Raw genomic sequence first — 23,815 nt, 5'->3', positions numbered from 1 at the left:
TTTGAGTTTTAGAATTCATCATTCAATACCTTTGAGCTACCGGCCTCGGTGGCTTCGTGGTTATGTCATCGGTCTACAGGCTGGTAGGTACTGGGTTCGGATCCCAGTCGAGGCATGGGATTTGTAATCCAGATACCGACTCCAAACCCTGAGTGAGTGCTCCGCAAGGCTCAATGGGTAGATGTAAACCACTTGCACCGACCAGTGATCCATAACTGGTTCAACAAAGGCCATGGTTTGTGCTATCGTGCCTGTGGGAAGCGCAAATAAAAGATCCCTTGCTGCTAATCGGAAGAGTAGCCCATGTAGTGGCGACAGCGGGTTTTCTCTCAAAATCTGTGTGGTCCTTAACCATATGTCTGACGCCATATAACCGTAAATAAAATGTGTTGAGTGCATCGTTAAATAAAACATTTCTTTCTTTCTTTCTTTCAATACCTTTGAGAACCGAAAAATATTAATACACCACTTACCAACAACTTTACATATATATGATGTATATGTGGCTTTGGTGGATCAATATAATTATTATTATATATATATATATTGAATAAAATAAATAACCGTAGTACATTTCCATGTACTACAGACTTATAATATACACTTACAGAAGACATATAGTAGATTTCCACATATTATACACATATGATATTTTTTCATATTGTCTCTGAGTATCAGTACATGTTATATTTCAACGCACGCACAAAAAATCATATACATATATATATATATATATATATATATATATATATATATATATATATATATATATATATATATATATATATATATATATACATGTATATATTCATTAAAAACACGTGTCATATTTTCACATGTTAAAGACTCTTGATATGTTTCTTCTACAGTAGTTAGGAGCCGTTCAACAAAAACGGTAAAATATTTCCACATAGACTACTATATAATGAAAAGGCAAAATCTAAATTTACCCACTCCATATTACCTTGATGACAGTGTTTATGTCTGTTTTATATTTGACATTTGACTTTTTCAGCTCGGAGTTGAATCTTGGTGTCGAGAGATCTGGTTTTTCATTGGTCCGATTTTGCCAGGAAAATCCGGAAGTCGAACTGTATGTCAAGGTAAACATCATTCGTGTAATGTATTCTGATTGATCGATATCGGTTATTGTTATTGTATCGATACTTTTTGATATATCTGAATGAAGAATGAATACCGAAATTATTTATTTATTTATTTATTTATTTATTAATTATTATTATTATTATTATTATTATTATTATTATTATTATTATTATTATATCTTATTTCTTTTCATTGATCTTCTTTTCTCTCACAATCTATTCTTTCTATTATTGGAATTCGATATTAATCATTTGCACACAAAAATGTCCATCACCTTCTTTTTTGCCATTCGGTATTTTTTATAAAGTTCGTAGAAAATACATTTTAAGAATATATGCTTTATAGTGTTGTTTTTAAATTTTTTACAACTACTACTATTACTGCTGCTATTACTATTACTACTGCTACTATTACTACTACGACCACTACTACTACCACTGCTGCTTCTGTGACTATTACTAAGTTATATATTATTTAGTATAAATTAGTATATGGAAATCTTTAAATGATTTTGGCCAACATTTTGTCTCTCAAGGTAAACAATAAGGTGTTTTCGTAAAGATTTTGAAAATATTCCATTAACTATGTTCAAATGATTATGTTTCTGTTTATATATATATATATATATATTATTGTATAAGCTGGATAAAATGCTTTTCAGAACATATTAAATGCATATAGATTTTGTTGAGTCATAATCTGCTCGAGCTAGTGTGCCTTTAAACACAGGTGACCGTTTAACAGAGGTGGCTGCTTAATCAGGTTTGACTGTATGCTCCTTTAACACGACAACGCTTCTTCATGCTGGCATATTTTGTTTTCGTTTTTCAGCGAGGAATATCAGTTATTCCTAAATATATACAGGTAGCAGTTCTTGTCCAACTTTAGCACTGACCACAGTGCACTCCTCTGTCTGTTTGTTATTTATTCATATTCTTCTCTGTCACTTCTTCTGAAGCTCTTTCACTGGGTATTTCAAAGGAATCGTGTGTCATTGTGTTTCTGGCATGGCGGAAGCAAGTCGACATTAGAGGGGTTGGGTGGGGCTGACTGAGATCGAGGGCGCAAAGCAAAGTTTCTAGGTAGTTCGGGGGTATTGCTCCCCTATAAAAATAGTTAAAACTAGATGTTCTGAAATGCAATTTTCTGCATTCTCCAAGTAAAATTCATCTTTGCCTTAAGATTCACTACCAATATTATTTTTTTGTAATTCAGAATTATTGGGGGGACTAGAGTTCCCACCAGCCCCCTGCTCCGCTGTACCTGCCTGTAGATGTATCTGAGAAATAAGTGCCAGTAACATTATACACTGAACAACAAAAGAAACGCGAGTTTTTATTTCCATTTTTCATGATACAATTAATTCAGTAAATAGACTGCCAAAATAGGCCTAAAATGTTCACAAATATTAATAATGTTAAAGGCATACTGCCACGGATTTAAGGACCTTATTTCTCAAAATATTTATAATAACTAAAAATTACATTAATTGTTGAAAACCAAATCTAGCTATTGCATCACCTTAACTGAACCGTGATGGAGTGAAATCCATGTCAACCCTCTCGGCAATTTTAGTTTTTGAATTATGGACCATTGCCATAATTCAATTATTTTTACAAAATGTCATTAATAAATAGAGTATGGTGGTTATGAAGATAGTTGAATAAAGTACATTTAGGGACAAATCAAATTATTTTTGTTCAGGTAATACTTTGTTAGACCATTAAATAGGCCAGTGGTCTGTGACAATATGCCTTTAATAGACACATAAACTAATGTGATTGAAACTGAATAATTTGAAATTAAATTAAATAAAACTAAACTTATATTCTCGCTTCTTTTGTTACCCAGTATACTTTATCACATACTTTTACTTATGAAGAAACTACAATGTATTATCTGAAGATCTACAGTGCAAATAGGAAACAAATGTCATGCTAGTAGAAGTGTATATATTGAGTGGAAGTTATATTAAAATGTTTGTTCCATTTACTGTTTTTCATTGTTTTATAAATCATTTAAGAAAGTAACATGTTAACTGACTCTCCATGTATTGGTTTTATTATTCCAAAATGTTTTGAAACAGGTTAATTGATTGCAGCAACAACTTGTTTTCAGTCAGTTCTTAAAGCTGCAATGTCTGGTTTCAATCGTATACAGTCAAGTTTTAAGTTCAAATACAAGCATAACTGCACTTTTAATTCACTCGCAAGTTGTCGTCATTAACGCATATCGTCAAATGCTTACTAGCCAGTTAGAACAATTCTCGCCATTTTGTAATACCGAGCGCATTCTAGCAGCCACTTCCTAGCAGCCAATTACGCTAGCAGCCAATTTCAGCAGACACGCATGGTGACGTTCTAAACACCGGACAATTACGCCTTTTATAATGTGTGTTGTGGTGTGGGCTATACGATACTAGTTGGACATCCTATATTACCGTAGTACAGACGGATTTTTAAAGTGATACTTCAGATATTATAAAAGTGCTTAATAAAACGGTTAAGTTGTATTTATACGGATATTAGTAACAATAAGACTGTGAAAATGAGTCTTGGTTGTTATTTTGTTTTTGTGTTGTTATTATATAAAGATACTCTTTAAAACTCTAAAATTCTTAAGTTGTAGTGAATAATTAAAAATTAGCATAACAGTGTGTATAAAAGTGTGTGAAATACAGGTAACAATCGAAAGGCGTATGAGTCCGGTGTTTAGATCGTCGCCATGAGTGTCTGCTGAAATTGGCTGCTAGCGTAATTGGCTGCTAGGAATTGGCTGCTGGTTGCACTATACCAATTAATTTCCGGCTGGGTCGAAGTTCGAGGTGCACCGAACTTTTGATAGAGAAGTTAACACCACAAGTCCTGTGATTGGTTATAAATGTGAGTGTGTTGGTTGTAAAAAAAATTAGTTTCATCTGGGCTAAAAATGTATGCAATTTTATTTGATGTAGTACCACCGTGTCAAGTAGCCTTGTGCTTGGAACATGTATGGGGTACCTGTAAAAAAAAGTACTAAAATTTTGTGCGAAACTAGGGGTGTTGCAGAAACATCTGGTTATACCGAAAATGAGCCATGAAAGGTACCATTTTCTGCAGTTAATACTTTGAGGTAGGGGTTGTAGTACTGATATTTATGGGTCACAGTTTGGTTGATATATTGCATATAGTGTTTTTAAACACAAACGTTAACATGGTCGCCTATGGGATTTGAATTGGTATAGTCCAACCTATAAGAATCCGCTCGGTTTTTGTAATGCAATAATAGCCGAACCGTACTATTTTTAGCCCAGAGGGAGCCCGGCAAAAGTGTTCCATTTACAAAATAGTGGGTTTATTTTTAACTTGGAAAAGCCAGTGTAGTGGGATGGGAAAATGTATTAACGTGCCCCTATCCAAAAAGGTTCAGGCACGCCCACTACGGATTTAGCCTCTGACTTCGCCAGTGACTAACTCCGGAGCAGGAGGGGGGGGGGGGGGGGGGGGGGGGGGGGGGGGGTAAGTTTGAAGTGGGCGGAATTTGGAAAAAAGCCATTTAGTAAGGTCAACGCGAGCGCGGACCAAATAGCAGACACTTCGTAAACTTGAAGTACACCGAGTGGGAGCCGTGCTCTGATTGGCTGAATTTCGATTCCTCGGTGAAGCCTGTTTTTTACCTAAGTCTACAAAGAGTAACTGCATCCAAAAACATGTCCGGACTCTAAAATTTAACCCAAAATAGTTAAGACTGCTCGGCCAAAAAGTTTTAAGGTGATTTTGAGCAATTGAACGGGCGCCAAAGTAAAATGCGTTAGACTACTTATAAAAAAATAAACATAAGAATTTTGAACTGCTTCCAAAATGTTTAAAGTCTAACTAGCCCCAAAAAAAGAGGTTGGTACTCACGGAGGCAAAGGTTGGTAGGAGATTGGTGACTACGGCGAGGAGAGCCAAACTCTGGAATCGTAGTTAGGCAGGAACTGATGGAACTCTGGTGTCCCTAGGGCCTTGGCAGCCTTAGGGTACTGATCACCTCCGAAGATCTTCTTTAGGAGGCGATGGATTGAGACGTTATCCATCTGGGTGATCAGCAGGGCCTGGTTGTAGAGTTGTCCCTTGCGGTATGTCACTAACAGACAAGTGATTCCATCGTTTAAGCTGATGATATGGCTTTCGTGCTCTCCATCGCCTTTGGGGATCTGCTTAAATCCCTGTTCGGAGGGGGGGCAGAGATAGTCTTCAGGTCGAGTGATGCCCATCTTGTAGCATTTGCCGTAGCGTTTGTTCAATTGGCCGTGGAGCGTCCAGGCTTGAGTGCCTTCCACTGGTTCCGCCCCTTTGGGGGGCGGCGGCGGTTGTTGGGGAGGGTCCCTGCTGTTGGTGGTCGCAGTCGTCTCGGCCTTCCTCTTTCCAACGGCGGGTAGGGCCAAACTCCGGGCGCGCTCCTTCTTGGTAGCACGGTTAAATTCCGGAGTTGAAGTGGAGTGACGTATAGGGTGCTTGGTCGCAAACTCCGGGAACATGGGTTCGAACGGAGTTGGCGGTGGCGTAGTCGGCCGTGTGGTTTCTGTCGGGAGCTTGTCCAACTTCTTCCTCTCGGTCGCAGGCTGGGCTGTGGGCGGTTTCACAGAAGGAGCCGCCACCAGCGGTTTAGCCGCTGGCTTTGCCCCCCCCCCCCCCCCCTGTTCCTTCCCTGGCGCGCTTTTCCTCTTCCTATACCTTCCTCTCTTCGGGGATGGTGGGTTCCCGTACACCAAGGTCACGGAAGCCCGTGACCCGGTGTACGCTACCCGGTATTCTAATAGCATTCCGTAGGACTTGAGCAATCCCCCCAGGTGGGGGGGGGGGGGGGGGGGCAGATCGAGAGAACAAGGGCTGACGTCCGTCTTCATCGAAAAATAGTACAGAATGCCAGTGTAGTGAAACCAATTCGGAGTGCGGCGTCTTATATGCACCAAACGTAATGGGATTTTCTGTTCTAAATGCTTAAATAATAAAAATATTCCAGACATAGCCGCTTTAAATATATTTCTAAATCGCCTAATTGTGATTTCGAAATTTGAAGTGTAATATACGTAAATAGCACATATTTCATTTTCTTATCCAACATTTTTTCCGCTGTCCTCTGTACATAACTCAAATAGATTACGTTTTTTCCCCCGATTGGCATTAATATAAATAAAAATATGTTATGGCATTGGAATAAGAAAGTAATTTCCAATGATATACTTATTGTTTAAAATACTTATGAAGTTAGGAACGAAAATAATTTTATGGCGCATATTTGAATTTTTTATATTACTTTATTTCATTAAAAACAAACAAAAAAACACCCTCTCCCCAGAACCCCCCAAACAAAATCCAACCACCAACCCCCAACCCCCCCCAAAAAAAAAAACACCCCACAAAATACAAACAAACAAATAAACAAACAAACAAACCCACCCAACCATATGTCAATAGATACTTGTTTCAAAACAAGTATTTAAAACAAAACATACCACGATTAAATATGTTTGTCTTTTATCTACATCTAAGATTCGTTGTACATTGTCATGTAAATGTAACCATAATTTTATTTATCTGCCAAGTAGACACATTTTAATTGTATTTATTTGATTTGAAAAAAAGCCAAGGAGTGCAAGTTTTTACTGAAACAATATTTAGTTAGAAGTCATCTGTTACCAAAACATGCTAAAATAATATGAATAATGGAACTGTCGATATTATCTCTGTACGTTCGTGTATTTCTTCTTTTTTCTGACCAATCTGACCAGATTGTGAACTTGTGCTAGGGTAGCATGAAATGTGCCCCCCCCCCCCCCCTTCTGTACGCACTCGATATCGGAAATGTGGCTCTACCCCCCCCCCCCCCCCCACCCCCACCTCTAATCCCACTCTATGTCGAATTTGGTTGCCCGGTACTTTATTAGGCTTTCTTTAAGCATCGTCTAAACTCATCAGTGTTTTTAACCCCTTTTAACTCACTTCCACCATTCTCTCAAAGCCAGCATCTTAAATGCTATTAGTGTATAACCCTTTGTAGCTCGATCCACATATCTAACTATTGTCTTCAAATGTAAACTGTCTTTAACCCTTTTTAGTTCCACGTGTCTAACCTATCCCTCAAAACCATTGTCTTCAAATGTAAGTCGTCCTTAACCCCTTTTAGTTTTGCATGCTTAAATTCCCTCAAAATGATTCTATTCAAATTCAGAAGTCTTAAAATCTGCTTATATTAGCATTATAAATATTAGAGCACATTTTATACAATTAGTATATTGTTAGTAAATTATAATATAATAAATTAAATAGAAACAAATTTTCATATAAGCAAAAACAATAATAAATTTTATTGTTTATTTTTTAAAATTTTCATATTGTCTGACTATTTGAATAAAAGTCCAAATATAACAACATTTGAGACGAATTCAAACCATTTGCAATTATTTTTCTGTGTTATGTGTGTTAATACATATTTCTCTTTCAGTTGAATATTTTCTTACAGGAAGTAAGCCTCTCTTTGGAAACTGAATAATGCATATTAATATATTGTTACATGATATTATCATTGATGCGAATCGAACAGTGTCTTGTAATCTAATTATTGTTATATTATTTTTTCTAACCTAAATTTAACAATAAAACTAATTTTTCGATGTGTATATGTTTATTAATTAAATTTCCATTTGTTTTTTTCCAATTCTGTAATTAAATTAAGGTGTGATTTCACGGTGCGACTTGTAGTAACGATTATTTTGTAGCATACAATCAAGTTGTATTACGAGAACGTCTGTATCCCAATAAAGAATTGCGCTTTGTGGTTTACCAGTCAGTCGAATTTTAATTCACTAATTAATTCATTCAATCGTACATATATTAATTTATTTATTCGTCATAGGCGTTAAAGTGAGAGGAAAGAGTATTATCCGTCCCCCCCCCCCCCCCCCCCCCCCCCCCCACAAACACACACACCAAATTGGAAATGAACTTAATATATACGTATCCCCCTCCCCGGTTTATTTATTTAAAATTAATTTTTGTGCTCATATCCAATTTTGTTACAAGCACACTGAGCGGGTCTAACACCTCATCTATCAGAGCTGTCTGGCTATGACAGACGTAAATGGTTAGTTGGTAGTGGTTAGTGAAGGATACGTCGTGACAGTGGCTCTACACATTCTGATCAAACCGGTACTGGGGTTCGAACACAGGACACAATAGTTTCCACTATCGCAGCTTTTTCATTTACCATTAAGTGACTAACACTTTACTTGCAACATGTTACTTAAAGTATCAGTCTTGGTCACATCTAATTTGTTTTCGGTTGTCCGGACATTTGTATTACCTCAAAAGTATCTGCATGCGAAACAAACAAACAAACAAAAAGAAAGAAACAAACAAAAAGAAACAAAAATGGAGAAAAGTAAGAATACTAGGGTCAGCGATTTTTAAGTCCTACGACTTGCTATAAATTGTTACTACAAGTCGCATCGTGAGACCGTACCTTTATTAATCCAGGTGAGAGAGCTAAACGTGATTGAACCGCACGCACTGAACGTGCCGCTGCACCCACTCCCTACACAGATATATGTCCATATTATATAACCAGCCACGCATGCAGGTGTCGCCATTCATGTATGGTGTTTTGTGACGTGTATCCGCCTCTGTGTCATGACGTCAAATATAACCGGCTTGCACCGTATATTTTATTATATGTTTTTTTCTCTTCTCCTTAAATATATATATTGGACTGCTTGTGCTACAATAACCATGCCAGTATTATATTCATATTGTGTAGGGCCAAACTCTCATAGAATGTATAGAGTCGGGATTCAGTTATTTTCTTCTTTAGAATATCGCTGTCTGCACATTCAATGTGAAAGAAAGAAATAAATATTTTATTTAACGACGCACTCATCACATTCTATTTATTGTTATATGGCGTCAGACATATGGGTAAGGACCACACAGATATTGAGAGAGGAAACCCACTGTCGCCACTTAATGGGCTACTCTTTTCGATTAACAGCAAGGCATCTTTTATATGCATCATCCCACAAACAGGGTAATACATACCACGGCCTTTGATATACCAGTCGTGGTGCACTGGCTGAAACGAAAATAGCATAAATAAGCCCACCGACGGGGATCGACCCGCGTATCCAATGTGTTTCTGGTCGTCCTAATGCTTGTAGTAATCCAAACTAGATTTCTATTTGTTTTTCCCATTACCATAGTTTGACACCCAATAGCCGATGTATTTTTCGTGCTGGGGTGTCGTTAAACATTCATTCATTCATTCATTCCAAACTAGATTTAATCTCCCACTAATTTCGTAGGAAAAGAAAAATATATATTAGGAAAATAACAAGAAGTTTAAGCAACTATAAACATGAGGACGATAACAAAACACACTGGATATAGAGACACTGATGTTCTCAACAATAAAATATATTTAAAGTGTCCTTAAAAAAGGTTCTGTTGGTAGGACACATCTTACAATGGCAGACAACTCAGGGTAGTCCCTTTAACTACTAAGCCACACAACGTGTGAGCCGATACAGGGATGCGAACCTAATACCTACCAGATCTAAGTCACATAGTGTAACCACTACACCACAGAGGCAAACAGTGCACCGCGATAATGCACTTTAAAATATGTACCACGTGTTTCATTATCAAAGGTTTCAGTTTTGACTTTGCCTATTTTATAATATTAATTTAGATATAAGATCATTACCTTAATAAAATATTAAGATGTAAATATACTGAACAACAAAAGAATATTACCAGAGTGTTTTTCGGTATTGTCAATATCATATATTAGGAATAAAATTTGTACATTATTTTTATTCCTAATATATGAAATTGACGATACCGAAACACATGAGGGTAATAATCTCTTTATCACATAATCTCAAGCTTAATACAACGTGTTTTTGTAAACTGTACACGCAACTTTAATTCAAGACTGCCATTACTAGATATTCAAATGACGTAAGAATATCTTTGAATGGAAATAAAGTCAAACTCGAATGACGTAATTTTTGGATGTCCTTACATCAAAATAAACTAGTTTTCTGAACGCTGGACAGCTTTCCGTGTAAATATTTTATTGAAATGTTTCTATTTGATAACTATGGATGCAAACGTCAATTATGGAGTGTCAGCCTAGTACGTTTGCTTAAATGTCACACCTAGTGCCGTGACCTCGATTAATTTACATTTAATTTGCAAAGTTATCAAATTCTTAAAGTATGTGATCTGAAAAAAGATATTATATGATATAAATATATATATATATATATATATATATATATATATATATATACACACACACACACACACACACACACACACACACACACACACACACACACACACACACACGTATATATATTCATGGTAAAATTAATCACGAGACAATTGTCAGAATATTTGAACAGACACAAAAGCTAATGAAATTCAAACAGGTTAATTTAAAATAAATTAAAGAAAACAAAATTAAGTATCGCGTTTCTTTTGTTGTCAAGTATAGTTAAATTATGAATGTATTAAAAATGTAGTCCCTTAACGATTGTAATAATTCAATAAATGTAAAAAGTAACAGTTTTGACAAAATACCTTAAATATATATAATCGCAAAGTTGATAATTCATTACATGACATCAGTGACTTTAGGATTTATAGAACATGTGCACGCGCTCGTGTGTGTATGTATGTATGTATGTGTGTATGTATGTATGTATGTATGTATGTATGTATGTATGTATGTATGTATGTATGTGTATGTATGTATGTGTATGTATGTATGTATGTATGTATGTATGTATAAGCGTGTGTGTGGTTTTATATATATATATATATATATATATATATATATATATATATATATATATATATATATATATATATATATACTAAGTAAACTCAAACGGTATTTGATGAAGTAGTGGGTGTATTTTGCAACCTGTACGTGATACTGTAGTGTATGTGTTTTGACATCATTATGATGTGTTAACTCAACCTGTACGTGGTACTGTAGTGTATGTGTTTTGACATCATTATTATGTGTTAACTCAACCTGTACGTGATACTGTAGTGTATGTGTTTTGACATCATTATGATGTGTTAACTCAACCCGTGCGTGATACTGTAGTGTATGTGTTTTGACATCATTATGATGTGTTAACTCAACCTGTACGTGATGCTGTAGTGTATGTGTTTTGACATCATTATGATGTGTTAACTCAACCTGTACGTGATACTGTAGTGTATGTGTTTTGACATCATTATGCTGTGTTAAATCAACCTATACGTGATAATGTAGTGTATGTGTGTTTTGACAGGGCGGTGCAGTGATTCGACTCTTTCACAAGGAGCTGGAAGCGTACTTGGTGGCAGAGGGACTCTTTGATGAAGACATCACGGAAGATGGTTAGTTCCCCACATCGTGTGTCTTGTTCATAATTAACAAATAGTAATTATAAATTATATATACTAGTAAATACCAATTGTTATTACAGAATATTATGACAATGTCTACAGTGTAATATTTTTTAATTCTAAAATCATCTTCTCAAGGACATGGGTTCATATTGTATCAACAATACTCAGGACGTTTGATAAGCTTGAAGTAATGTTTTCATATCGATATATATTATATGTTAAAACTGACTAACAGAAACACGATGAGATTGTGACATTTAACATATGTGATAACGTCCTCTTCTGCAGTTCATTTCCGTATCCGGGTGATGGATCAACACAAGCCTCGAACTTTGTCTCCGCCCACTTCTGGTAACACGTTCTGGCAGATCGAGGCTGAAAATAGCGCCTTAAATGGTAAGATAAAGTTTTTTTTATATTTTTTTATTAAGGACACCACTAGAACACATTGATTAATTAATCTTCGGTTATTGGATGCTAAACATTGGTAATTTCGACTCGTAGAAGGAAACCCGCTACATTTTTCCTAATGCAACAAGGGATCTTTTATATCCACTTTCCCACAAACAAGACAGCAGTTGTTGTGCACTGGTTGGATAAATGGTAAAAATACGTATTTCAATAGACAGACAAAGTATGTAGAACCCATCAACATAATACAAAGAATAGACATTCAAATGTAAGCGACATTTACACACAGTAGTATTTTATGGTTCGAAATAAGCGTTGATGCAAACAAAGCGAATTTTAACGAATGAATGAATAAACGAAAGAAGGTTTAACGACACCCCAGCACGAAAGAGTTTTAACGAAGTCAGACGTTCCGAACTAACATTAACGCTTCTAAAGGTATAGGTTGGTGAAACTGACAATTTCTATGTTTTTGTGGTGTGTGACGGATTTTGCGGTCAATCAAAAGTTCAAAACAGTTGTAATCTTTCGTTATGATGTACGAAGATCTCTTTCTCTCTCTCTCTCTCTCTGTGTCTGTCTGTCTGTCTATCTGTCTGTCTGTCTGTCTGTCTGTCTGTCTTCATCTCTCTATACCTGTCTATATCTGTGTGATTGTCTCTCTATCTCTGTCTGTATGTCACTGTATGTCTGTCTCTGTGTCACTCGTTCTCTCTCTTTCTGTCTGTCGGTCTCTCTCTCTCTCTCTCTCTCTCTCTCTCTCTCTCTCTCTCTCTCTCTCTCTCTCTCTCTCTCTCTCTCTCTCTCAAGGAGCAAAACATATTGCGAGTCATTTATTTATTGTTTGGAGCAACCATTTATGCTCTCATAATAATCTACTTTTATAACCTTGGATAGTGCATTTAGCATTGGCGTAAACTGCCATTGCATGTAATTATGTCTTATTGTGTCTCGTTACATGCAGGAAAGAATGCCGTCGATAGTGAGAATTTTTATTAGTCTCCCGTGGTGACGTTTACTTTGATAATTTGATTACATGTGTATAATTTACTCTTTAACCATAGCCTTGTAAGATTAAATTGTGAGCAGAAACACTTATGGGAAACAAAATGCGCGAAGTATTATATACCTAATGTCCTGCAATAAACACCATTTAACTTGTCAATAGGTGAAATACTCAGATGGGAGCAGCAAATTCGTCTACGTCACATGACGACCCGGAAGTACTTGTGCATCGATGCCAATCACGACATATCTCTTATAGATGACAACGAAGATCCGCGAACTGTTTTCCGGATGCACTCTGTACTTAGTGTAAGAATTCCAAGTGTTTGGGGACTGGGTGGGAAAGAGAGTTCTTTGGCTTCTTTGGTCCTTTTTAATTTATAATGTTTAATCAAACGTAACGCAATGTTTCTTTTAATGGAACAAATCTCAGGTTTTAGTCTGTTTATCATTACTGTTATGAAACAGAGCGCTAAATTATGGGACTTCTAAAACTGTAACGTCAACGCTAAATTATGGGACTTCTAAAACTGTAACGTCAACGCTAAATTATGGGACTTCTAAAACTGTAACGTCAACGCTAAATTATGGGACTTCTAAAATTGTTTTAGGTCTATTTCTTATGTTTATTAAATCATGAAATATATTTTTTTAAATAAATTTAATTCTCCAAATTAATCACTTTTGTTATGGTAAAAATAGTAACAAGTTATATATATATATATATATATATATATATATATATATATATATATATATTAATGTTTGTAGGAGCGAGACGAGATCCATTTTGAAAGTTATGCACGGATAGAGCATGTGCTTACTGGATTTTGGCTACACGCCCTCAAAGGTAAATCGTTACATATGAAAAAGAACAATTTAAATTTGGCGCCAAAAGAACTTATGTTAATCAGATTTACCATTGTCACTAGTATCATAGATGTTTCACCCAACCTTTAAAATTACAGAAAACATACTTAAAGCCTTAATTCCTTTCACATTAATAATATCCACATTTGTAAGTAAATGCTTAAAGTTTTATTATCTTACGTGCCTAGATTTATAATTAAATGATAACCGTTTGGTTGTTTTTACTGTAAATGTAATATTCGAATACAGACACGCTGTGTATACGGAGTCTGAGCTCGTGGCAACAATGAGCGTGCTTGTACCTCTTATTAATAACGTGTATTGCAGACGAAGACTACATTCGACGTCAGTTCCGCAGTGTGGACGAGTCCACTGATCAGAGCATGAGGGGTTTGCGATGGGACAATGCCCAAGTCAGACAGGTGAGTTTAATTTACATAATCATTGTTATAGACAGTCCTATCTACCAGGTTGCTTTTAGTATTTGTGTATATATTATAATAATAAGTATCCAATCTACTTTCAGTATTTATTAGAGAGCCAATAGTATTACTCGGTTGTATTCAGTGTATGACTTATGAATGAAATGTATAAATAGCGATTTTACTTTCGTTTTTCGTTCATGTATAAAACAGGCAGGACTGTTTCCAGTAATTCCCCCTCTTCCACCCACCCCAACCCTTTTCCTGTCCTGGACTTAATTATAATATAATAGTAATGTATACATATAAAATGTGTACACAAATGTATTTTAATAACAATCAAATTGAGGAAAAGAGGAATTTATGTACAACAGAATTTTGAAAGAAACTAGAAAAGAAACAAAGAAGTGCACGTGCAGTCAAACCATGAGACTATCTTAATCAAAGCGATGTGTTTGTTAAATAAATTTTTGAACACAAATATTTCTTTTATATATTTTATATTTTATATATTCACAGTTACACGAATATCCACAGTTACACGAATATCCACAATTACACGAATATCCACAGTTACACGAATATCCACAGTTACACGAATATCCAGTTACACGAATATCCACAATTACACGAATATCCACAATTACACGAATATCCACAGTTACACGAATATCCACAATTACACGAATATCCACAGTTACGCGAATATCCAGTTACACGAATATCCAGTTATACGAATATCCACAGTTACACGAATATCCTGTTACACGAATATCCACAGTTACACGAATATCCTCAGTTACACGGATATCAACAATTACACGAATATCCACAGTTACGCGAATATCCAGTTACACGAATATCCAGTTATACGAATATCCACAGTTACACGAATATCCTGTTACACGAATATCCACAGTTACACGAATATCCTCAGTTACACGGATATCCTCAGTTACACGAATATCCACATTTACACGAATGATCTGTAGTAAGCACACATCTGTAATGATCTGCATTCAAGATATGTTGTTGTTGTGTAGGTTGCTGCCAGTGGTGAGAGCATGTATGACGACGCCTTCACAATTCAGTTCGTGGAGCGACTCTACGTCGACGACTTCAACTACGTGGCCGGCATGGTGCCGTTCCTGCTGAACCTCATTAAAGATGTAAGACATACATTTTAATAAACACAGCCGGACATCGATATCTCGATATCTGTAATATCGATAGCCCACAATATCTCGTGATAAAGAAATTGTCATATGGCATAACTATTACTAAGAACTATAATCCGTCCCATCATTCTACAAAAATGTTTTGGCTTTTTTTGTAAATAATTTCAGTTTGGTTTAATGTAAGAACTAAAGTGAAAGTATTTTGGAAATAACAAAAATGTACTATTTGTGTGTGCAATTTAGAAATCAATCGGTTCAGAAATAAATATCTTGTAGTAAATTCATAGTATAAAAAATCGTTCCCAGTGGGACGGGCTATAGTATGTTTATTTCGAACTTCCAATATTTCGAGCTTATTCGTTCGGTCTCTTCAGATTCGTCATAACGATGTTTCACTATATATACATTTTTAATTGTCAAGGCAATAATTTTTTTTTTAAATTTCTGCCTGTTAAGCATTTATTTTCAATACTAAAATACAGTTTGTACAACTTTTCTTATGTTAATTAATGTATCTAATAATTATACTGAGGTCACTAGCCCTAGTTACTGAGTTACGTAACTTTTTTAAGCCTATACTAATTTACAATTTTTGAAAATAGTAACATGCAATGAAGATATTCTTAGTGTCATTATAACATATTGTAATATTTTACTCTGTGTGTTTGTGTTTTTCAGCGGAACGATGGCCATGTTCTGAACGCCAAGAAGACCCACACAACTGTTACAGTAAGTTATAATTGGACGAGTTATACTGGATAGATTTTACATACGATCATATACCGTATAACCGGAAATTTTCGTGGTCTTAATATTTCGTGGTTTGGGGTATAAAAACATTTCAAGGTTTTTTATTTTCGTCGTTTGCCAAATCTAAATTGAAAGTGATTTTATTTTCGAGTTTTAGCAAGTCTAGTTGCGATAATACTTGTTATTGTTGTTTAAAGTTTCACCTCGGCTGCCAGTGTTCGATACCACCAACGTGTAACATTATAGTAAAGTTTGTTTTATTTAACGACGCCACTAGAGCACATTGATTTTTTTATCTTATCATCGGCTATTGGACGTCAAACATATGGTCATTTTGACACTGTTTTTTAGAGGAAACCCGCTGTCGCCACATTAGTTACTCTTTTACGACAGGCAGCAAGGGATCTTTTATTTGCGCTTCCCACAGGCAGGATAGCACAAACCATGGCCTTTGTTGAACCAGTTATGGATCACTGGTCGGTGCAAGTGGTTTACACCTACCCATTGAGCCTTGCGGAGGACTCACTCAGGGTTTGGAGTCGGTATCTGGATTAAAAATCCCATGCCTCGACTGGGATCCGAACTCAGTACCTACCAGCCTGTAGACCGATGGCCTAACCACGACGCCACCGAGGCCGGTTTTAAAGTTATAGTGTATTAGTGTGCACTAGAACCCACTGAGTTATTAATCATCGGCTATATTGGATGTAGAGGCGAAGAATCGTTTATATACACCATCCCAGACAGGATAGCACATACCACGGCCTTTGATATACCAGCCGTGGTGCACTGGCTGCTGGAACGAGAAATAGCCCAAAGGGCCCACCGACGGGGATCGATCCCAGACTGACCGCGCATCAAGCGAGTGCTTTACCACCAGGCTACGTCCCGCCTCTATATAGTGTATTTGTTACTTCTTGGTTACAAGTTTTCAATAAAAGTGTGATCGCGCTGTATATTATTGCCAGAGTCTGCGTTGTCGGTAGAAGATCCTCAGGCGGGTGCAAAAGTAGGGGTGGGGCGGGGCGGGGCGGGGCGGGGCTGTAAAGGGGCAGACATCCAGTAATATACTAGTCACAACAAGTCAAGGGCCAGTATCACATTTTATCTTAGTGTTTCGAAAATTAAAAATAAATAAATCAGAGGCGGTGATAGATAATGAAAAGTAGGTTACAGACTTGATTAAAGCATTTCAGATTGTATGTACGTGAGCCTTTTACTCACAGCTTGTTTAGTTGCCGGTACAAAGCGTATGGCAAATGCATAAAAAATCAGATTGTTTGACTTGTTAAAACTTTTTTTCTCAAGAAGCAGGGAACCTGTTTTTAAACTGCATGGTGCACGTGAAACTCCTTTTTTATTTTTAACATTTTTAATGTTTGATTAGGTTTGGGAGGGTATAAATTTCTTTGCAATCTGGCTTCGAATAATCATGCCACCAAAACGTAAACTGAGTATTTTGGACTGTGGTCAAGCCATGCCATATCTGAATGATAGCATATCCATGAGGCAAGTAGCCATATGCCTACTAGTGAGCCATTCCGTCATTCATTAACTTCAAGAGTGTTTCCATACCACTTGCACAACGAATGGGATACCCCTATCCGACATAGATGGCCTCAGACCACAATTAATTTCGCTATATGTTTCTATATAGCCTTAGTGGCTATAACATTTTTATTAATATCAGCAGGCCCGTGAAGTTTTGTATGTACCTTTGCCTGCATGGGGGACACATACCCTGAAAAGGACAACCCCTGTTGTCCAGCTCTTTCTCCCAGCATATTGGTTTAAACAGACACACCCTCTAAACCAGGCCGAAGTACACCCATTTTACACAAAACGCACTACTTTTGCATGGGCCGGAATTACCACAAACAAGTCTTCAATGTCAACAAGTTACACATGTTTACAAACTACATGCTATCACCTGTCACTTCAGTCAAACAGTTGCCACTTCATAGCTGTCTGCCATGAAATAATCACAGTCAAACAGCAGACTACTTGCGCGGTCAAATTTCCGGATTTTGGACAACCAAATGGGAAGATAACTGTAATCTGAGGCCTATCAGTCCATTTTTCCCCCTAAAAACTGGCCCACACTAATGCATTCCAATGATATACATATTAAAGCAATGCTCAGTAAGTATCGGGATGTCACCTTTAAACTGAGAGTATATAGAGGCTGTGTTAAAACACCTACCACAGTGCCTTGCCATGGCCAATTTTAGCAATGGAAACTTGAGAGACACCAACTTCAAAATGTAATAACTTTATCAAATTTTGGAATTTCTTCATACAATGAGCAGCTATTTTTTCTCCTACATATGTTCTATCTGCACACTGTTGTCTTGGAAAGATTTTGAAATATTTAAAGGAGAAAAAATCAATCATTAGATTTTACTTCATTTTTAATTAAATATTAAACTTAAATTTAAATATTTGAAAAAAATTAAAATCTAAAACTGTAAAATTTGGCATTTTAGATATGATAAGTGGAGGCTTATTAAAGATATGGTGACTGAATTCATGGTACATTATTAGAAATGTGTCAGAGGGATGGTGAAAGTCACAAAATTGGGACCATTTGCAACAAATTTTTACACACTAATTTCAGGGAAAATTAGACATGATAGGCCTCAGATTCAATTTTGACCTGCTGTATTTACTTAATCTACTTCATTTACTGCATTAGACATGTAGCCACTTTGTAAAAGGCAAAACAGTCCATATAAATGCATATTAATATGAATATGCCCTACAGATGTTACTTAGGTATACACCATAATATGTTTTTTGTTGACGACAACTTTGAAAATGAAGATTTTGTCACAAAATGCTGATATAAATCCTACCAAGAAGTACTTGCACCATATTTTTCAGTTTCCAGTGATAACTGTTAACAAGTGTAATCATGTGCCAGTGTCTTGGATACCTCAGTGTCTTGGATACCTCAGTGTAGTATTTCTTGATTGGAAGGATGTTTGTAGTAATGACCACTGAATATGCATTATGGATTATTCAGCCATATGTTTTACAAGTCAAATGTTAACTTTTTTGGCAGATTTTCTGCAATAAACTTGACAAGTGTACCAGAATCTGATTACTGAACACAATAAATACATTCAGACAGCATAGAATATTAGCCTATTAGATTTTCTAAGGATAAAAGACAATTTCTTTTTAATTACTGAAGTGTGTAATTTACATAAATGTAGGTGAAATGTATTATTAGAGTACTTAATCTTGTTAAAAACTGTATACTATTTATTTAAAGTGTTTAATTACATTTAGTAGTGAAATATTCATTATATTTAGATCTTCTGTCCAATTGCAATAATTGAGAAACTCATTAAAATTCAATATGTAAAAAAAATAAACAATCTCAATATTGACCAACAAAATCCAACTTTTGCTCTTTTTTACCAAATTATTAGCTCAAAACTGTTAAAGAATATTGCAACAACATGTAGTAACATCAGAGGTCATTTTATGCTATTTTGGAGGATATTGAAATTTAAAAGTTGAAAATATTAATTTTAATTTTTAATAAATTCAAAAAAAATGTTTTTTAATTTAATAAAATATTTAGAAAATAAATAAATGAGTTTTCATATTCCTTGTGCTATTCATAATCAGTCTGTGTAATTTCACCTCTCTGGTTATAATACTTTCATCAGAATCAAGCATTTAACCGGTGTAATGTGTGAACTATATCAGGCCTCAGACCACAATTAATTTCGCTATATGTTTCTATATAGCCTTAGTGGCTATAACATTTTTATTAATATCAGCAGGCCCGTGAAGTTTTGTATGTACCTTTGCCTGCATGGGGGACACATACCCTGAAAAGGACAACCCCTGTTGTCCAGCTCTTTCTCCCAGCATATTGGTTTAAACAGACACACCCTCTAAACCAGGCCGGAGTACACCCATTTTACACAAAAAGCACTACTTTTGCATGGGCCGGAATTACCACAAACAAGTCTTCAATGTCAACAAGTTACACATGTTTACAAACTACATGCTATCACCTGTCACTTCAGTCAAACAGTTGCCACTTCATAGCTGTCTGCCATGAAATAATCACAGTCAAACAGCAGACTACTTGCGCGGTCAAATTTCCGGATTTTGGACAACCAAATGGGAAGATAACTGTAATCTGAGGCCAGATAGTGTCCACGTGGCCCTTAACTTCTTGCAACTAGTATAGTTATAGTTATTTAATACAAAATGAGTTTTGTTTTATATTATGTGCAACGTTTCACTTGATTTTCAAAAGAGGTAAAATATTTGATGTGAAAAGCTTTAAACTTTCAGTTGAAATTGGGGGAAAATTGATTTCCTGGACCCAGATTTCCGTCCACGGGTTTGTGTTAAATCCTTACCCCTAATGGAAGACGATTCGGAGTCTTCAGACTTATTCTAGTTTACTGTACGCTTTTCTGAAGGGAGTTTGGGCATCAAGAAGTAGCAAGAAGGCAGCCCCCCCCCCCCCCTTGCCGCCGCCCTCCCCCCAGAAAAAAATCCTGAAAACAATATAGAAACTTAAAGAAAATTCTCTTCTTAACCGTTTAAAGAGTTTTAGACTATTAACCATTCCAACCATTGCGCCACAACTGGTCAAAGGCCGTGGTATGTGTTTTCCTGTCTGTGGGAAAGTGCATATAAAAGATCCCTTGCTGTGTTAGGAAAAATGTAGCGGGTTTCCTCTGATGACCATGTGTCAGAATTACCAAATATTTGACATTCAATAGCCGATTGTTAATTAATCAATGTGCTCTAGTGGTGTCGTTAAACAAAACAAACAAACAAACAAACATATCAGCTGGAAGTGGAGACATAGTGAGAATAGGATTTCAATGTTGATAGGCGGCCATATTGAATTTATGCAAATGAAAGGTGTGTTAAATTATAAATCATGTTGTCTTAACGGGTTTCTCATTATTAAAAGTTTTTTTTTAAAAGTATTTTAAACTTCCATGTAGACTTTTTCATTTTATGTACTTATTTAATAAAAATAAAATCCAAACAATAACCAATATACATTGTTTACGTAGACGAAAATATCAGGTCTAGGGACAGGGCCATATCTAGTCCAAAATGACTAGCGATGCTTTAAAATAATCATCTGATCACAGTAATATACAGTCGTTTTCAATTGGACATACGGGCGGGATGTAGCCCAGTGGTAAAGCGTTCGCTTGATAAGTCAGTCTAGGGTCGATCCCCGTCGGTGGGCCCATCAGGTTATTTCTCGTTCCAGCCAATGCACCATGACTGGTATATCAAAGGCCGTGGTATGTGCTATCCTGTCTGTGGGATGGTGCATATAAAAGATGTCTTGCTACTAATGGAACAATGTTGCGAGGTTTTTTTTTCTACAAGACTATTTGTAAAAAAAACAATTAGCAAATGTTTGACATCCAATAGCCGATGATTAATAAATCAATCTGCTCCAGTGGTGTCGTTAAACAAAACAAACTTTAACTTTCCATCTAGACAAAAAGGGCAATTTTAATGTAAAACTTTGGTGATCGGACGAGAATCGGTTATATCAGCTGCTTGGTATGGTCGAAGAAAACTTTTTAAATGTTCTTTAGTGCTCCCTTCACCTTCTGCAAGATAAGATCCTGGGTCTGTGGTTGCTGCTGTTCCTATTTGCCGCCATGGTTTTTACAGCACTGCAGACGTTGGCAAAGTGTTGTATCCAATGCAGGCACGGCGGAGCAGCGGAGACTGAATCCAAGATATTCTTGGTAGTACATCTTAAGGCAGAGCTGAATTTTATTTGTAGAATGCAGGAAATTGCATTTCAAGACATCTAGTTTGTAACATTTTACGGGGGAGTATACCTCCAGAACCCCCTAAAAACTTTGATTTGCGCCCACGATCTCAGTCAGCCCCTAATGTCTACTTGCTTCCGCCGTGCCTGCAGTGACGCAGTTTTCTGGTTGTTACACACCTGGGAACCAGACACTAACCAGCTGTCATCCGAGACCTCTGACATTAACAATATCGATATCTGCATGTGTTGGTAGCTGTAGTTTATCATTCTTATCCAGTTTATCAAACATTTACAACAGCGTATGCACGTTCAATCAATAGTTTTATGCGTATTTCGTAAATGCTCACATGGAAGGGTAACCACATGTTTAATATTATTATTATTATTTGGTCTATTCAACTCGGCTACAGTTGGATTAACATAAATCGTAGTTGTATTGTTAAATTTATGTAAATATGAACAACATATAAATGTTACCATATTCAAAATTCGAACCCCTACACAAAACAGAATCAAAAGGAATGTTTGAACAAGAGCGTGAGAAATAGTCAACCTTTTCTTTTAATGCGAACAATATTTGCTCACTGTGGGTTATTTATTTTTCTCTGTGAATAATATTTTCCTATTCGAACTGTATAAATATTCGGCAGTAAAGTTTACCTTTAATTACAACGATTTCCATGTTGTATTTGGTTATCTTAATTCATGTAAAAGATTATTTTCTTTTTAGCAAATTGTGACTTCTGACGTTTTTAAAATAGTAGGTTCCTCGAGTTTTAGTTATTTGCAGTAACAGTTATAGCCGCATATCGATCGTTATTTCAATTTACAATGTCAAACCTACATCATAGAGCATGGTATCGCTTTAACGCAAGTTTGTTTTAATATGATAAAATCGTCGAACCCCGAAGTGGCAAAATTGTGGTGGCAGTACTCATGACAGGTGCTACCGGTGGGTCAGGATATGCTCACCTTTCCCGAACACCTGATATCAGCACTGTTAGGACAGTGATTCATGCGTGCGTGTCATCACAACTGTACTTATTCCAATGAGCTCTGTCTGATACTAGTTTTGTTGTAGTAAGGTAATCTGGGAGTGGCAGTCCTCTTTATGGGGGCGCAAGAACGATGCAATCTTCGGTAAAAGATTTCTCCAGGAGTGGCCGTCCTCCTATAGGCGAGGCACTAGATAGAGATTCATGGAATTAATCAATATTTTGCCAAATGCCCATTGTGAGAGATACGGTCCTGGGCCCAGTTTCACAAAACATCGTAGGCCTAGTTTTGCACGTAAACGTACATCTACGACTAAACCACAATTCTTATTACTATTATAGTCCAAGAAATATAGTTTGAAGTACACATATTTCATTTTGTTTTGTCCTTAAAATGCTCAATCTTCCGTAATGATGTAATTTTCTGCGTGAAATAGATGCCAAACACGTGTAAACGTATGCCCGGTATAACTGCTAGTTGCAGACGTAAACTTACGATGTTTTGTGAAATAGATGTCAAACACGTGTAAACGTATGCCCGGTATAACTACTAGTCGCAGACGTAACCTTACGATGTTTTGTGAAATAGATGTCAAACACGTGTAAACGTATGCCCGGTATAACTACTAGTTGCAGACGTAAACTTACGATGTTTTGTGAAATAGATGTCAAACACGTGTAAACGTATGCCCGGTATAACTACTAGTCGCAGACGTAACCTTACGATGTTTTGTGAAATAGATGTCAAACACGTGTAAACGTATGCCCGGTATAACTGCTAGTTGCAGACGTAAACTTACGATGTTTAGTGAAATGGGCCCCTGATCACGTATTATTGGTTTGTCGTTGTCCAGATTTA

The 23,815-nt window shown here is 36.3% G+C and overlaps 2 protein-coding genes across 2 annotated transcripts in view; both read left to right on the top strand.

The window, feature by feature from the left end:
- The window catches only part of LOC121389107 (inositol 1,4,5-trisphosphate receptor type 1-like), a 78,986-nt gene extending 66,055 nt beyond the window's left edge, over positions 1-12,931 (top strand). Inside the window, exons 9-12 of the mRNA XM_041520722.1 lie at positions 1,016-1,103; positions 11,438-11,525; positions 11,826-11,943; positions 12,913-12,931. Of these exons, the coding sequence (XP_041376656.1) occupies positions 1,016-1,103; positions 11,438-11,525; positions 11,826-11,943; positions 12,913-12,931 (313 nt within the window). The remainder of the gene's footprint in view (positions 1-1,015; positions 1,104-11,437; positions 11,526-11,825; positions 11,944-12,912) is intronic.
- A 239-nt stretch (positions 12,932-13,170) lies between these two features.
- Positions 13,171-23,815, top strand: part of LOC121388286 (inositol 1,4,5-trisphosphate receptor type 3-like) — a 133,059-nt gene continuing 122,414 nt past the window's right edge. The window contains exons 1-5 of the mRNA XM_041519565.1: positions 13,171-13,262; positions 13,725-13,803; positions 14,151-14,245; positions 15,289-15,414; positions 16,102-16,152. Coding sequence (XP_041375499.1) covers positions 13,245-13,262; positions 13,725-13,803; positions 14,151-14,245; positions 15,289-15,414; positions 16,102-16,152 — 369 coding nt within the window. The 5' untranslated portion in view covers positions 13,171-13,244. The remainder of the gene's footprint in view (positions 13,263-13,724; positions 13,804-14,150; positions 14,246-15,288; positions 15,415-16,101; positions 16,153-23,815) is intronic.

Source organism: Gigantopelta aegis, chromosome 14 (genome assembly GCF_016097555.1).
Source record: "Gigantopelta aegis isolate Gae_Host chromosome 14, Gae_host_genome, whole genome shotgun sequence".
Classification (NCBI taxonomy): Eukaryota; Metazoa; Mollusca; class Gastropoda; order Neomphalida; family Peltospiridae; genus Gigantopelta; species Gigantopelta aegis.
Note: the sequence above shows the minus strand (reverse complement) of the source record. Positions and strands in the feature narration are given on the sequence as shown.